Below are 18,031 nucleotides of genomic sequence, written 5' to 3' on the forward strand. Positions count from 1 at the left end.
AACTATCTACTGAATATGTGCACTGCTGGTTAGGTGTCATATTTTTATTTATTTTCAAAAGTGCAGATTCTGATTGGTAAAATATTTTTTTTACATTCGTCAGCTGAATGCAGAACTATTCTAACCCACATTTGAAATATTTTGCAGAAGAGTTTTTTGAAACAGCAATAATCCTACTTAAATATGATGCATACATTTATTCGTTAAGATAATAAGTTATTTCAAAAATCTCCAAAAATTTCAAATGTAAGTTAGAATAGTTCTGCATACAGCTGACGGTCTAAAATTAAACCCTTCTCTGGAAAAATAGTTTTATCCCAATATCTATCGATATCCTTCATTGTAATTATGAAAATCCTATCCCTATGTGGCAGTGGCGAAGGGTGGAGGTAGGCTGTTAAGATTCGCTATAAATAGTGCACACTAAACTCTGTTAGTCATATGTATTTGTTTTTATTGAACTAAGACTACAATTTACAGATGGTATTAGTTAGTTTTTAAAAATCAATTAAACCCTGCCTAAACGAAACCATAATAGATTTGGTCTAATTTGGGCAATACGACAAAATTGTGTACAATTTTTCATTCATAGTTATTTGTTTTCGTTGGATTAAAACTACATATTACACATATTTTTGGTTAATTTTTTTGATTCATTAAGCCCTGCGTAAACCAAACTATAATAAATAGAAAATATTATTCTATCTATAAAATACTCAAAGTTATGTATGATTTAATTGCATAATTTTAGATATTTTATAGATAGACATGTATTTTTTGACTAATATCTATTATGGCTTGGTTTCTCAGGGTTTAATTGAATTTTAAAATCTAACCTACACTATCTGTAAATTGTAGTCTTATTTCAATGAAAACAAATATGTATGTCTGAAAAAGTTTAATGTGCACTATTTATGGCGGATCTTAACAGCCTACCTCCACCCTTCGCCACTGCTATGTGGGGTATCCTATATGTGGGGGGGGGACCCACCGTGCGACCAGATTTAATGAGTTCATTAGGAAGAGCGCGTGGAGGGGAAAGCTAATTACCATTGAGCGTGTTCGGTATACAAAATTTCTTTTATCTTATGCGCAGCATATCACATGATTTTTAACGTCATGTTTTTGCGTTATCTTCTTGCAATGAAGATTTCAGGATAACCCTATTTTTCCAGAGAGTGGACTGAACTGAGATTAGATAAAATTTACCTAAAATTATGTTGAATCTATTGATTGTTATTTTGTCAATCAAATCTTCATGTGTTTGTGTTGTTTTACTGTTCAATGAATAAAATTGTAATCTAAAATACCTGTGTAGAAAATTATATAAAATTTTATCTATTTTAAGATTGATATGAAATTTCATGAATGTGAGGAAAATGGTGTCATTTAAAATATGTATTTCTAGATAAGATAATTATTTGTATTTATTTTGTTGATTTACTATTGTCAGGGTTTGCACTTATTCTACTCATTATTTTTCAGATGAAATTTTGTGTATAAATTCAAAGTAGATTTAATATAATGTAGGTAATAAATAATGTCTAAATAAATAATATTATATAAGAAACAGTTCGACTTCCCTACATTTTGCAGCATCTTTTGTTTTTGTTAATCCTATGTTTTGTGTAATGGATGAAGTATTCAATAAATCTATTGCTGCATTTTTTTATCATTTTCAAAAATAATTTTATGTTTGCGTTTATTACACATTTGAGTTCCACATTATTATACCTACCTGAATGTAGGCTTTTCATTATTTTAATATTGTTATCATAGCTAATTTTAAATTGTATGCCAAATTCTATCTGATATTTTTAATCATTCATTTTCATATTTTAATTTATTGTTTGTTTTGAATTACCAATATTTATGAAAAAAGAAGGTAATTAATAAATAAACTTCTGAAAATATATTGGTGTGTTTCTTATTTATCATAGTTTTGAATTTTCAACAATTCACCACAAGAAGACCCCATTGCATTATGTATGTTTAAAAAATGGTACTCTATACCAGCAAACCTATTCTAACATTTCACTTAACATCAGAAAATGAGCCAATTGTGATAAATATATCACATTTATCACTTTACATATTCTGGCGGTTCATTATGTAAAAAAGTAAACTCTCTGAACTGTCAAAAGGTGATATCTTTTAACAGTACCTCGTTTAGCCGTGCTAATTTTGAGAATGAGAATTTTACATAGGTATTGAGAATTGAGACGCAAGATCCGACTGTTTTTCTACAGTTACAATGACATAACTAAGAAAATTGTATGTTATGTTGATATGTCTGACGTGTCAATACAAAATTCTTCTGTTCGGCTCATTACCGACTAAATGGCGCTGTTTCAGCTTTAATCTAGTGCCCCCCATATTTTTTAACTTACCTTTTTACATTACCATCTGTTGCGTATCCTAAAAACAGTTATTGCAAAAATAATTTTTCAACATGCATTATAAAATGGATAAGATAGATAGGGTGTGACCCATATCCTATATCTGAGATCAAAGAATGTTTCAATGAGAGGAAATAAAACTCATACTTTTAATCATATTTAGCAGTATTTTTATTAACATTAAAAAAAGGTTTTGAATTTAAAACTTATCTAATGTGAAGGATGAATCTGATACATTTCGACGAGTTTGTTAATATCAGGCTCGAATTCACTTAAAAACAGCTGTAAGTCGCCGCCACGTTCAGTAACTTGCAGCCGATTTCTCTTTTTTAGTTAGCAACATTGCTACAGCACTAAATCCACGTTCACACAAATACGACGATGGACATGCCATCAGAAATCATTAAACAACCGACCATAACCCAGGGTACAGTTTAGAGATTCACTTTTGCAACCAAAATTCTTGGTAGCCATTCTTGAATTTAATTTTTGATTCTTCGTTTGTTATCAGTTCTGTAAGTTCTTCTAATTGGCATGATCCTGCTGTGTTGACATTTGAAAAAGGATCCAACACCCAGTCTGGTATGTCCATGTTTAAAATGTCCTGGAATCATTCCTTAAAATTATCATGGAGGTTCTTCAAGACGTGCTGACAGTAAATAAGCAAGTCATCGTTACTGAAGGATACTGCTGATAAATTGCGGAAGTTATTAAATTCTTGTCTTCCGATATTCCTTTTGTATAGTAGGTGGCAGTTTGGGTACGAAAGCAGCAACCATATTTTTTGTTTTAATTAAGTTTAAGCTGGAGATTCACATCATTAATACTTTGGACGCTGAAGATGCACATGCGCGTAATGACATTTTAAAGGTGCTAATTAAAATCTCATTATATAGTCAGCAGCGAATGAGTTAAACGATTTATACAGGTCTGTCAAGTACGCAATATCATTCATTGATGTGATAAGGTTGTCACGAAATTCTGTATCTTTGTTTTCCAGGAACTCACAATCATCAAAAGATCACAGAGTTAAATATTGTAAAATCGAGTGAGACAAGTACCTTTTGATAGCCAGCGATAGAATTTGTCTGCCGTCGCCCCTCTAGATTTCCTTAACGCCCCCTAATTTTCTTTGAGCCTTCCACTGCCCCCCGGAAAGCCTCCAGCGCCCACAAGGGGGCGTTATCATCCACTTTGAGAAAGACTAGTTTAGTGTAAAGAATACCTTCCATGATAATTTGGAAGAATGAAATAACGGAAACGTGCTAAAATGATAACCGTTAAGAATAGACCTGCAGTGCTATTGAGAACCCCTATTCTATTTATTTTTTTTACTTTTCTGATATCATATATCGTAAAATATAGGAATCACTGTACATTTTGGACGAGGCAGATCTGATTATAGTTAATAAACCATTTGAGACATTGTCAAAAATCACCATGTTAAATGAACTGGCATTATTAACCCTTCATGTCTTTCACTCATCGGTAAGGAATTGCACTGACGTAACATTGAAAGTAGTGATTGAGGAATTCGAAGGTAGGTCTTTTTTCAGGCGTAGCGTCCCAGCTCATCATCATTAACCGGTATACGTCGTCAGGTAAATGGTGGTTGGGAGGTTTGGGCATACGATAGCCATTTTCCACTTGAGTTATGACTGCCACACCATTCATTCCGACATACGGAATTTGACCGTATGTAAACAATTCCATGAGTAGAATTCCATATGACCAAACATCACTTTTGATCGTAAATTTTGCATGACTGATTGCTTCGGGTGCTGTCCACTTGACGGGGAATAGAGTACCTTCCTTCGGGGAGTATTCGTTGTCTGTTATGATCCTCGCCAATCCGAAGTCGCAGATCTTTGCGATGTTTCCTTTGCCTATGAGAACGTTTCTCGCTGCCAAGTCTCTGTGTATCAGGAGTTTGTTTTCCAGGTATTCCATTCCAGAGGCGATCTGAGCCGCTATATAGATCAAATCTATGAACTGTAAGTATTTTCTGTCGATATTTCTGAGAAAATCCAGTAGAGACCCGTTACACATGTATTCTTGGATAATATATACCGGTTCTTCTTGTGAGCAGATTGCGTACAATGCAACTAAATGATCGTGCCGGAACTGCTTCATGATGGCCGCCTCCTGGAGGAAGGCTTCTTGAGACATGGTACCCTCGCGTAACGTCTTTACAGCAACCTAAAACAGACATTTGTCTAATATAAATAGTTGTCAATACTGGCACATAATCAATGGAATTTTCAGAAGTATTTAGTGAAATAATTATTCTTAGGAGATTAGCAAAGCTTTTGTTTGTTCACAATACCCAAAGCTCGAATAGATATAAATAAAATGCATTTCAAGTTAATTTACTGTTTTTTTATTTTAAAATAATATTAAAACTCAAGAATTACTAAAATATTTTGTTGAATAGAATTTATTAAACTACATTTTAATGAAAAATAATTACATTGCAGTGAATTCATTAACAAATGCACATTTTAAGTAGTGATACGTAGGGGTTTATGTCAGGGGTGTTACGTTGGAAATTAAACATTAAATTTATTTTCACAGGTGATATATTTCAATCCAATTCTATCGATTAGAGGATACAAGGGATTTAGGCATTTATTGTGTTATTTGGTATCAGCGCATCTATTCTATACATAAGACTGCTTTCGGCCGCTATGGCAGCTATATAGGGTAGGTTAGTATCAAAGTATTAGCACTTATTGTGACAATTACAATAAGTTAGTTGTAATTGTTAGAATAAGTGCTATGTTTTAACAGCACTTCTTTTGGCTGTGGTAAATTTTAGAGCGAGATTGACTGTGTAGACGGCTAACTTATTGTAATTGTTACAATAAGTGCTAATACTTCGATACAAACCTACCCTACATAGCTGCCGTAGCGGCCGAAAGCAGTCTTGTGAATAGAATAGATGCGCAAGTATATATATTTTTCAATGAAACATAATACGAGGGTGGGTCAATAAGTCCTTAGAAAAGCCGACAGGTGGCGCGACTAATACTGTAAGCGGTTTGTTTTCATGCAGCGGCACTACCGATTCAGTATGCTGCGAAGTTTCAATCAGATTGGTCGGGTTGTTGTGTGTTTCTCGTACATTTATTGAAATTCGAAATTCATTCGAAAATTTATTCGAAAATTGAGTTTAGAGCTGTTATTAAACATTTTAATATAAAAGGGTTAACAGCAAAGGAAATAAAAAATGAGTTGGATTTAGTTCACGGCATATCTGCTCCTTCACTTGCAACTATTTATAACTGGTTAAATGAATTTAAACGTGGTCGTACATCAACAAAGGATGAACCACGCTCAGGACGTCCTGTAGAGGTGACTACACCAGAAATGATCAATAAAATCCACGATATGGTGTTAAGTGACCGAAGATTAAAGTTGAGTGAGATAATTGAGGTTACAGGGATCTCAAAAGGTAGCGTCATTTCTATTTTACATGACAAATTGGGCATGAAAAAAATTTCTGCAAGATGGGTGCCGCGTTTGCTCACAGTCGACAATAAACGCAATAGGGTGGTGGCCTCTAAAGCCCTGTTGTCGCTCATGCAACGCAATCCGGATGAATTTTTTCGTCGCTTTGTGACTGTAGATGAAACATGGATACACCACTATACTCCCGAGACGAAAGAACAGTCAAAGCAGTGGATTGCGAAAGGCGAACCATGTCCAAAGAAGGCGAAAACCGTAAAATCAGCTGGTAAGGTTATGGCTACTGTATTTTGGGATGCACGTGAAATTATTTTCGTTGACTATTTGGAAAAAGGAAAAACAATAACAGGGGATTATTATGCATCTTTATTGGACCAGCTAAAAAACAAAATTGAAGAAAAACGGCCTCATTTAAACAGGAAAAAAATCCTCTTTCATCAGGACAATGCCCGTGTTCACACATGTTTACGATCAATGGCTAAAATTGAAGAATTGAAGTTCGAATTGGTCGACCACCCACCGTATTCGCCAGATTTAGAGTGACTTTTTCCTTTTCCCAAACTTAAAAAAATGGCTAAGTGGACAACGTTTTTTTTCAAATGAAGAAGTCATCGATCGGACAAATGCTTATTTTGAGGACCTTCCGAAAACTTATTTTTCTGACGGTTTAAAAAAAATTGAGAAACGTCTAACCAAGTGGATTGAGCTCCAAGGAGATTATGTTGAGAAATAAAAAAAAATACAAAAATAAAAACTGTTTTAATGCTTTTTTCTAAGGAATTATTGACCCACCCTCGTAATTCATTTATTTTATTTTTCAATATCTAATGCGCACAACATTAAATTTAAGAATGCATGTAAAATGCTTCCAGCTATAAACAGTGTGTTAAGTATTCACCTCAATATTGTTTCTCCATTTGCCATAATAGACTTCGCCAAAGTTTCCTTGACCCAATTTTTTCGTGAGCTGAACCTCCGAACGAGGTATTTCCCATTTATCACGAAGCTCAGGATCAAGGTCCCACATCTGTGGCTCCGGCTTAGGACATGGCTTAGCTAAGACATAGCACAATCCTACTGCGGTCTCTGTAATTAATAATAAAACAATGATTGACAGTTGTAGAAACTTCAAACCTGTCAACATTCTTGTCAATGCATTTTGTGTAATACGCAGACAGAGAAAATGTTGTGTGCTACTGTGCATACCATTGGCAGACAGAGAGATAGTTCTGTTACTTTATCAGCACCTACAAGGTTTGATTTATGTCTGTGCCGCAGACGAGGTGAGTTTAGATGTGCGTTAGTGACTGATTCAACTTAATTAATTAGAATTTAATTTTTAACTAGATGTTAAACTGATTAAATAGAATTTATTTAGAACATAATGAGAATTCTAATTAATAATTAAAGAAGGCAACCAGCATTGTGTATAGACCAAGGCAATGATATTACTAACGTGAGTTTTAGATGCCGAGCTGCACTGTGCATTCCTTTGGCAGACAAAGAAAGGGTGTGTGTGTTCAGTGTGCGTGTTTAAAACAGATAGTGTCTGTCTATCTACATAGATCTGTGTTATGCATAGCTTTGGCACACAGAGAGAAAATATATATGTGTGCTGTGCTGTGTTGCGCTGAATTACAGACAAACAGATAAATCACGACAAATACATAATGTAATACATTATTTTGAATTACTTCAGAAACATTATTAGATTAAAAGAAATTCTAGAAAATAATGGACTGATGGGATTCAATCGAGTGCTTTTACCTTTTAACTTAACCTGTTACTTCAACGTTAGTGACTCATGGAACTTAATTCTATTAACTAGTATAGGTAGAGTATCCTCCACGTATCTTTGCAATTGTACACAGTGACAAGGTTTGTCTGTAATACGCACCGCGTATTAGTGTATTAGTAAATGCCAGGCGCCTGATTGGCTGATTTCATCAAATAATTCTTTTTTTTAATTATTGTTTTCTATTATTTTTTTAAATTTCTTTTCTATAAAATTATTTTTTTGCTTTATTTTTTTTCTCTACTTTGTTTTTTCTCTAGTTGATTTACTTGTGCTTTTTATTGTCTTGAATTAATAATTTGTTATGAGCTCAACATGTCTTCTTTAAATAAATAAATAAAAATTCAATAAAACCTATTCCGAATTGCAAGGTTACGTGGAGGGTATAGACCTACAAACTTATCTGTAGAATGGGATGGGGGAGCCACTGTCGAAAACTACCCAATCAAGACTCGTAACTGGACAAAATCTGACATTTGAATGACATTTTCAAAATGGCATCCTATGGTAGTTCGTAGTTCCATTTTTGGCCATTCTACAGATAAGTTTGTAAGTCTGTAGTACTCTCTGAGGTTTTCAAATACCGCCAAGGCATTTATATTACTATCATGATTTATAGATGGCGTCATTTGTTATCCAAATTTATGACATCCTTGTGCTTGCAAATAACAATCTATTAAATTAATTATATTCATTTGTTTGTCATTTTTACTTTAAATAATGCACCTATTTCAAAATTGAAACACTGCAGTAGATTGAGAAGCGCTGCAGTAGATTGAGAAGCGCTTTGCCTCATCGCATTTATCTAAACTCATAGTAATATAAGATATTTAAATTCAAATCCATAACATAAATAAAAATGAAGATTTACTCGAATAAAATAAAACTAATGCCGGCAAATGGGGAAACGTGGTTGAGCCGATAAAGTAGCCGCCATTTTTTGAAGATTTAATCTTGTAGTGCCTAACGAGGTACCCTCTGCCATCCTCCCAGTCCTTCATGGTGAGGCTGAAGCCGTGCAGATTGTTCTCGGCCGGTCTCACCAGGAAGGTTCCGCGTGGATGTTCTGCGGCCATGAGAAGCTTTTCTGCTTCTCTGCGGGATACTCCCGGGAAAAACCAACTAAAATGAGACAATATTTACTTAATTAGTGTCATTTCAATCATTTTATTATTATTATGGTCAACCAACATAACCAATCACAGTAGTATATGTACGATATTGATGAATATAGGATACATAATAAATCAGTGCTGAACACTTCTTACTGAGCGATTATTTAAAGCCTATCTTAATAAAAATCAATCTGATATCATCACCAGAGGCATTGTACGTAATATAATGCTAATTTTTGCAATATTTCTACATACAGATGCGCTGTATCATATATTTCGTTCATTCAAAAGCAGGCTGTAAAAGGTAATAGTGTTTAAAAACTGTAATAATCCATAATATGTAAATGTATCATGTTTTGTATAGATAGGTTATCAAAACATTTACCGGCAAATTATCGTAACAAATCGTCGCTATAGGATTGGTTTGTCGAAATCGACCTTTTAATGCAGAATGATTTTTTGTATCTAAATGGACCAGAACCATCCTTTTCTTTAAATTACTTTGTAATGAATACAGCATGCATATGATGTAGAAATAGCAATTTAAATACCTATATGCATTTAAATATAGAATAATGAAATTTGTTTTTCGTCTCCTGAACATTTGACATTTGGTCTATTCCACAAACCAATCCTACAGCGACGAAATGTTAAGCTTTTCATTAGCAGCCTTCAAACAAATAATTTAAAATTTCATTTCATAAAACTTTTTCTACGCCATTATATTATCATTTTTTTTAAATGTAAATTCTTAAATTGTATGCTTCATATTTTTCCGCTAGGTGCCGTGCCTCTGGTAAGTGAAGGATTTAAACCAGTCTTTCTCAAAGTGGGCGATATCGCCCCCTTGTGGGCGCCGGAGGCTTTCAGGGGGGCAATAGAAGGCTCAAAGAAAATAAGGGGGCATTAAGGAAATCTAGAGGGGTGACGGCAGACAAATTCTATCTATAAAAATCCGACAGAATCTTGGTTAACCCTGGGTTATGGTCGGTTGTTCGACGATTTCTGATAGCAATGAATTCGAGCCTGATATTAACAAACTCGTCGAAATGCATCAGATTCATCCTTCACATTAGATAAGTTTTAAATTATTCAAAGCCTTCTTTTAATGTTAATAAAAATACTTCTAAATATGATTAAGTATGAGTTTTATTTCCTCTCATTGAAACATTCTTTGTTCTCAGAAATAGGATATGGGTCACACCCTATCTATCCTATAAATTCAATAATGCATGTTTAAAAATTATATTTGCTGTTTACTGTGTTATATATGTGTTATACTGTTTTTAAGATATGCAACATATGGTAATGTAAAAATGTAAATTAAAAATATGGGGGGCACTAGATTTTTTTTAAATCTTAAAGTGGGCGGTGGTGAAAATAAGTGCAAATATGCAAATAAGTGAAAATATGGTGCAAGCACACCACCTCTGATTATTCTTTTTTTATATAATTATCTAAATTTTAGTTTAGCGTTTCATTGATAATACCTACATAATATACTCCGTATGTAAACCACACACAAAATTAAATTATTTCAGGAGGTATAACATCGTCGGTGTTTTGTAAAAAGGGCGAATCAACCATTTTGGCGAAATCGAGTTTTTAATGAAAATACAATATGTACCCCACTAGCTTTGTTGTGTAAAAACGGCGAATTTTTATCTCCACAGGAAAGTACTTAAAAACGATAATCGACTAAAATTAAATTAATTAAAATTACGAAATAAAAAGCAAATGTGACATATAGGCATTTTAAAATATTATATAATAATACCTTTTATAATGACAGTATTCTTTCTAAGCTTTATTATAAACTTGTTAGATATTTATAATCATCTACAGGTAAAAAACAAATAAATGTCAAAAGTTAAAAATCCTCCTCCTGTAAAGTAGCATTTTGGTTGATTCGCCCTTTTTACAAAACACCGACGAATGTCAAAGTAAAAGATACCGACTGTGATGAACGAAATATTCTTGGTTGTGTAGTTTAGGTATGAATTACTAGCCGCGTTATAGTAAGGTTTAAGCAGGGCTTTTTTGTAATGTAACGCGGTGGAAGAAGTTTTCCACAGTATTTTTGTAATGTTTCAAAAGCAATTAGACGAAACAATGTTCTCGCGCACATAGAACAAGTTAATTTTCCTGAATCATCTCATATGAAAAAACATATCCTGAAAATCTATCTCGTTTGATATATGCATTGAATTATATTACCATTTCTTCAAGTGAATGTGAACGCGAATTTTCGCAAATGAATCTAATTATTACCCCATTCAGAGCTTCGTTGAAGACCGAAACAGTTTCGGTACTTTTATTCATCAAACTCGTCGGACCACCTTTGACACTTTTCGATCCTATCAAAATACGTTGATCGGTGGTTACTCAGTGGAAGACATTCGGCAATAGACCAGCGCTCGAAATGGACAGGAACGCACCGGAGCGCCGTTGTGGTTCGTGGGATTCCAAAATATACCGTTCCGGCTCGTGGATTCATTTAAAATTGCGTTGCGGTTCGTTAGATTGAGATATTTATGTGTGAATGTATCTTTTAAAGTTTTTCTCAAAATTAAAAATTAACGAAGTTATGTCATGCCGGGCATGCAAGGGTTAAAAATAAAATTTATGACATCTCTAAATTTCTTTCAATTTTCTTTTTTGTGTCGATACATCCGTGTCTAAATGCATTGTCTAAACACTCCAAATAATTGCATACTTACATAAAAAAAGTAACTACAGCTGCAAGCTACAAAAGAATTGTGCCTTTGCTGACATTGTTTGAAAACCTTTTGTACTTAAATAACTTAAATTCAATAAAAAATAAAGTTGGCACCTACATATTTGTATAATAATTTCTAAAGTATGAAACATCTCAGTACAGTCTCGCTTTTACCTTTGACTGGTATGCATTGCGAATTTACTTACCTACTAATTTATTACTTATATTTTATTGTGAGTGATAAAACTTATTTATTTTCATCGCCATCTAATCGCCGTGTTAATTTTATACCCACGTCTATTTTTGCGGGCAAAATTTTCGGTGGTAAAATTAATATGATAAAGTTTGGTAATTTAAATCGTACAATTCCGCTAAAATCTACTTATTAGTGATAATCGCTTGTTTTTTAAAACATTTTGTATTATTTAAATTTTTTCTCTTAAAATTTGGTTAAACATCTCAGCAGGCGATACCTTTCTATATATTACATATAAGTATATTTTTTGTCGTTGGTATCCAAACTGATTTAACATATAATGCTGTTGACCAGTGGCCACAAGCAGAATTTTTTCGTTTTGAAAATGATAAATATGAGTGGATATTTATAAATTTTATGAAGGTTTAATTAAGTAGTAGGTACTTCGTGTAAATCTGCTAAAACATTAAGAATTCACTCCGATAAGCATTTAAGATCGACAATACAGTTGAAACAGGGTTTTCTGATTCAATGTCATTTCGACAATTGACTCAACGTGTTAAAAAATATTTATGACGTGTCGTAAAACTCGTAAACCCTTATTTTTACAATAAATAATAAATGAATGCACCATTATGCCATTTTCCTACAAAAATGTTTTTGGTATGAAACTATTGAATAGCCTACCGTAATTAGTTTATTTTTAAGGGACGTTTCTATTGTGTTATAATTATTACATACGTTCTTGCTACTTTAAAAATTTAACATCTACAATAAAATTTTATTACTTTCATAATAATAAATTATTGTTCTGTATTATCATTATTCATCACCGTGGCAATAATAATGACTATAATGATTAATGAGACTAGGTAAGGACAAACATCACAAATTGAATCGTTTAGTTTAAAATACACTCACAAATTAGGTAGGTACGTGTTCAGTGCGGACAACAAATAATTTTAGATGGTAGTCATAGATTAAATAAATACGGTGATAAGTTCTTTAATCTGAGGTGGTAAGTGTACGTATATTACAATAATGGTAACCAAAGCATCATCATTGTAACATATAGGTCATGGTCTCCACAACGAGGGGCTGAGAGGGCTCTAGCCTGGGAGCCCGTGCTCAGGAGGAGCCCGGCGAGGCGAATCGACCAGATAAGTGAGATAAACACACATCACAAATTTGCTTTAATAGTAAAAAAAAGAATTTTCTTACAATACTATTATTTATAGTTATATGGTTATACGAAACAATTCTTAATTGTTTATCAATAATACTCGACATCTCCATAATTCGTATGGATATTTTAAAATATACAATGAAACAGTTACCCCGTACATACTGCCTTTATTCTTAGCGATAAGAAGGGGACCCCACCAAAGATCCTAGCCTGGGGGCCAGCTTCACGATGTGGGGCCTATGGTATAGGTATATACATACACTACAATATTAGTCCTTATAATGTTGAATATAGGTAGGTACCTACTGATTAATGACAATTTTATATTATTCTATAGGAATCGTGTTTAGCAACTCGAGTTGCACCTTGCGTCATGTTTTATCTTATATAATTAATGATTTATTAATGATGAAACTTCTTCTTCTACCCTGTCATGTCTTAATATTGGGGCATAGGGCAAGCATTGGCGCCACTTCCCTCGGTCCATCGCCATGCGCCTCCCGCCATGTCAGACCTGCAGCAAATAGGTCGTTTTTGTAGCACCGCTGCAGGGTGAGGGAGAGGCGGCCACGGCGATGGAACCCTTGAGGCTGTGCCACAAGGGTACGAAGTGCCGCACTCTTTGGCGGCATCCGAAATACGTATCCCAGCCACGTAAATCGTCTCTTCGTGATAACTTCAATCACCGAAGGCTGCTGTGCTCACGAACTCGGGTATTTGTAACGCGGTCGTACCAATGTACCCCTAAGATTCGGCGGAGACATCGATTCTCAAAGCTCAAAAGCCGATAATTAATGATACACCATTGGTAATTTAAAATGCTATAATTACGTAGTTTGGTGATGATGGCTTGAAGCTTTTCTTAGAAGTAGGTATGGCCTAATGGCCCTTATGGTGGAGAAGGTTCAAAAGAAATCTTTGAGGATCCTTTGTTTGAAGCTGTGTGGATGCCATCCATGGCTTTATCCGATTTATTTATCTTAAGAACGCTTACACACACAAAAAACGCTTCGGATATTGGTATATTCTTCCTGCGTGAGAACGAGTTTATGTGAACGATTTATAAATTCTTTGTTTTATAACTTCTTAAATAATTAAATGGCGTAGTTAGCTCTATCGGTGTACAGATATGTACTGTATAAATTTTGTATTTACTCGTCTCTGTATAGGTACTTACTATTTTTTCTAATAGTTGCTGCATCTATTTCTTTATTTTTAAACACTATTTTAATACTATTTCTTTGATTTTTTTTTTAATATTCTGTGCTCGTCTTGAATCTATAATCTGTAAAATTTGTTATATGTAAATTAATTTTTAATTTGAATCTTTATGGTAGGTATGTGGATATGTTGTTTTTTTAAGTTTAATTAATTAACAAACTGAACTATCCCAAATGAGACAGTAATATAAGTTATAAGCAGTGACGAGTGGTGGTAGAAGTAACATGCCTGCCGATTATGGGTGGTAGATAAAGTAAGTGTAAAGAATAATACAATTCTTGACGGTATACTTTGTTGAGACGAGGTTCTTTCGCCTGCGGCGCTGACAATCCTTGCCCACTTGCTCAATATACATCCACGTAATAAGTTCAAAGTTTATTGTTGCATTTATACATCCAACGTACGTACGTATGTAAAGAAAAAAATTAAGCATACCGTTTTTTCGGGAAATTATAGAGCGTTCCTGTTCGTGAAATTTTCCATTTCGAGCACTGCAATAGACTCTTACACTAATAAAAGGAATCGAGACAATCTGACAGTCGATCAACCACTGATAAATCAAGGGGGGGCTGACAGGGCTCTAGCCTGGGGAATCGACTAGATAAGTGAGATAAACGCACAGCAAAAATTTGCTCTAATCGTAAACTAATCGTGAACTAATTTCCTTCAGGCGTATTAACATTTTAAAATATGCGGTTGTGTAATTGAATTTTTTGGTTAATGATTGTTAATACACTGAATACTCTTAAGTTTACCTCGAACACCATTTGAAAAACGCTACTATATAGCGCCACACTGCCTTTAACCTTAGTGATAGGTAGGAGGTCCGCCAAAGATCCTGGACTGGGGGACCATTTCAGGATGTGGGGCCATGGAAATCACTATATAATTTATTCAATTATATGATGTTTTTACAATTTTATTTCTTACAGCGTTAGTTGTTTATTTGTTTAATTTTTCGTGCGCTTCGTGGCATAGGAAAAGTTACTTTAAATTATATTTGAACATATTTTTTTAGTAGTTAAGAAGTTTGGCAATAAGTGCGTTCCAGCACCTTTATTTTTCAAAATAAAAACCTTGGGTTTAAGTAAGTGAATGTCGAAGGGACAAGGGACTATGGGGTGGCTGCAAATTATAAATTGCAACACCTACGCGAAATATCCAACATTTGGTGGAATAAGAATATGACTTTTCTTACAAGCACCACCTTACACAAAATCCTGGCGACGCCCATGTAAGCAGAGTTTGGCAATACGCTACTTAGGTGATGAACTAAAAAAAATAAGAATAGGTACCACAGAATTTACATTACTATCAGCTGAGTCCAGGGATAACTTTACGGTGCCTAAAAGTTCTGTGTAGAGAGTCAAATCGAAAACGGTGATGACAATATATTCGAAAATTGTTTTTAATAAGTATACAATAAATTATAGATTAGATAAAACTGTTCCATCTGGCCTATATTAAATGGAGTCCTCAAGAACAGGGCACAGAACTTTACTACTTTTAGCACCTTGTTAAGATTAAAATGAAGGCCCGTTAAAAGGATTTCGTCTAAAACTCTAAAGGAATAACTTACTCTTCACTCTCCATCGAGCTTTCTTCGGCAACAAAGTTGGCGGGAACGAGTCCCTCGGTGCGGGTGTTGAGATGGAGTACTCTCCACCAGTCGGCGTCAGAGTCGGAGAGAACTTCCATGCGATCCCCCTTTCTGAACGTGATGTCCGTTGTGGCACGGGCAATGTACCCTGACATAGCCTTCACGATGCGGCGGTTCTGTTTTTGGCCTAAATTAGCTTGGTCCGCTGTAAAGATAAAAATAAGATTAACGGTCAAGTGCAGAGACGTCTCGTCAATCTGGCGCTAAGGATATGTCAAAAAATGATCAGTGACGTAGCTATAAATATTTCCCCCTGTGCAAAAATCATTTCAGTATTTTTTCCTATTTTTTACCACGCTTTTCTTAGCTCGTATTCTTGTTTGTCCGGTGGTTGTTTATCGAGTACAAATCTTGCAATCGATTTTTAACTAATTTCCCGACTGGCTAGACATTTGAAACTTTTAGAATATATCAGAACACGATGCCAATGCATTCTTTTAATACTTTTAGCCATCTCTAAGTAGAATTGAATTCATTTTCAGTTAAATCTGTTTTGTATGAAAAGTTATTTCGGAGGAAATCCGTAATCCAATCCACTATTATTGGTTGCTAAAGGGGTGGTCCTAGCAACTAAATTATTAATATATACGTGCGTTACTATGGAAATCAAAATGACATTTCAGTATTCTATATTTGTTTGTTTGTTGCAAAATAGCAACAAAATGATTTGTTGATAATTGCCTTATGTGCTCTAAATTATTAATACATAGAATTGTCAAGTTTATATGATGCAACAGAAAATTTAAAAACGTGGTATATAAAAAGTTCTTTTTATCTTATAATTATTTATTATTTAAATGTCATTAAATAGTCGTTTAAATGTTAGCCCTTTCTTCCAAAACTTCCTTTCTTCCGAAAAATAAAGAATGAATAACTATGTTTACATTTTTCACAAGTTGTATGCAATATCTTACATGGCTTCCTAGTATCCACATTGTCATTGTTATTCCGACAATTTGGGTTACGCGAGTATTTATTCTCTTCAGTTTTTTCATTACTCTCTTTTTTGGATTCAGGAAAATCTATAAAAAAAAAACATCTAGAGAATTTTCAAAATAAATCGACAGATATCCTCAGACATCCACTTTATCGATTACTCCACTTGCGCATATATTCTATGCACAGGGCTGCTATCCAGGGTAGTTGAACATATTAATATATTGAGGCATTTAATTGTTAAGTTATAATAGTTCTATGTTTTAACACCACCTCTCTTGGCTGTGTTAATTTTTAGAGTGAGATAAACAGTTTTGACAGTTTAGACGGCTAACTTATTGTAACAATTATAATACCTCAATACATAAATATGATAAACTACCATCGATAGCCGCCGATAGCAGCCGTGTGTATAGAATAGATGCACTGATCCCTACGATGACACTCGTTATGAGGCATCAACCATCCTTTCTCCCCAAGCTGAAGAATCTATCTGTCTTGAAGGATACGTCTACCAGTCTTTCCGAGGTCAGTTCACATTTCACATTTCACAAGCCAACGGGAATAATATGATTAATAAATTTCCTACTTCCTATAGTTACTATTATATAATAAACTTGCGTTGCGAGTAACTTGGTCTGCGAGTTTGCAAGATGACCTCATTTATTAAATATGTTTTCCTTGATAAACGAGCGAGGTCTTGCAATACGCGACAATTTTTGTAGAAAAGCACCACCCGAGTGAAGTATGTAGCAAGCGATGAAAAATAGATATACTTACGAGTTATTTGGATTACAAACACGTATCCGGAACGAATTATGCTCGCAATAGAAGGTTTTACTTACCTATGTCGACTTAAACCACATCAATATAAACATAATAACTAACTGAGAGAAATTAACCAATATAATATAAACATTTTCTTGTCTTCACAAAAATTTAAGTAATGGAAGTATCTAGATATTTTTTTTAATATTATTAATAACCATGTCTTTGCTTTTTCGCACAAGGTAGTTGTTATTAATATTGAACAATCACAAACACCCAGGCTTTTTGAAAATCACATAAAAATATTGTGTCCTCACCGGAAATCGAGCCCAGAGCTCGAAAAGCCAGCGCCTTACGCACTACACCACGAGAGCCGCGTTGTATCTTATATTGGCGCTGGAAATGGAAAAATTTACGAACCGGAGTCCTCGACAATTTTTTGGAGATATTTATATAGGTATCAAATTGTATGTGTGTTAGATTTTTTGTTATATACGGGATTGATTTTTTTATCAATTTTTATTATATTAATAATTTTATTAATAAAAAAAACTAAAATATAACAGAA

General features: G+C 34.1%; 1 protein-coding gene across 1 annotated transcript in view; it reads right to left on the reverse strand.

The window, feature by feature from the left end:
• Positions 1 to 2,550: 2,550 nt before the first annotated feature.
• LOC147063187 (tyrosine-protein kinase Src64B-like) overlaps positions 2,551 to 18,031 on the reverse strand; it is a 29,472-nt gene continuing 13,991 nt past the window's right edge. The window contains exons 3-7 of the mRNA XM_085959535.1: positions 16,674 to 16,781; positions 15,679 to 15,904; positions 8,534 to 8,784; positions 6,766 to 6,953; positions 2,551 to 4,598 (exon numbers count right to left, since the gene is read on the reverse strand). Coding sequence (XP_085815661.1) covers positions 3,882 to 4,598; positions 6,766 to 6,953; positions 8,534 to 8,784; positions 15,679 to 15,904; positions 16,674 to 16,781 — 1,490 coding nt within the window. The 3' untranslated portion in view covers positions 2,551 to 3,881. The remainder of the gene's footprint in view (positions 4,599 to 6,765; positions 6,954 to 8,533; positions 8,785 to 15,678; positions 15,905 to 16,673; positions 16,782 to 18,031) is intronic.

This window comes from Rhyacophila brunnea, unplaced genomic scaffold (assembly GCF_057557595.1).
Source record: "Rhyacophila brunnea isolate RB1 unplaced genomic scaffold, BYU_Rbru_1.0 scaffold_9, whole genome shotgun sequence".
NCBI lineage: Eukaryota > Metazoa > Arthropoda > Insecta > Trichoptera > Rhyacophilidae > Rhyacophila > Rhyacophila brunnea.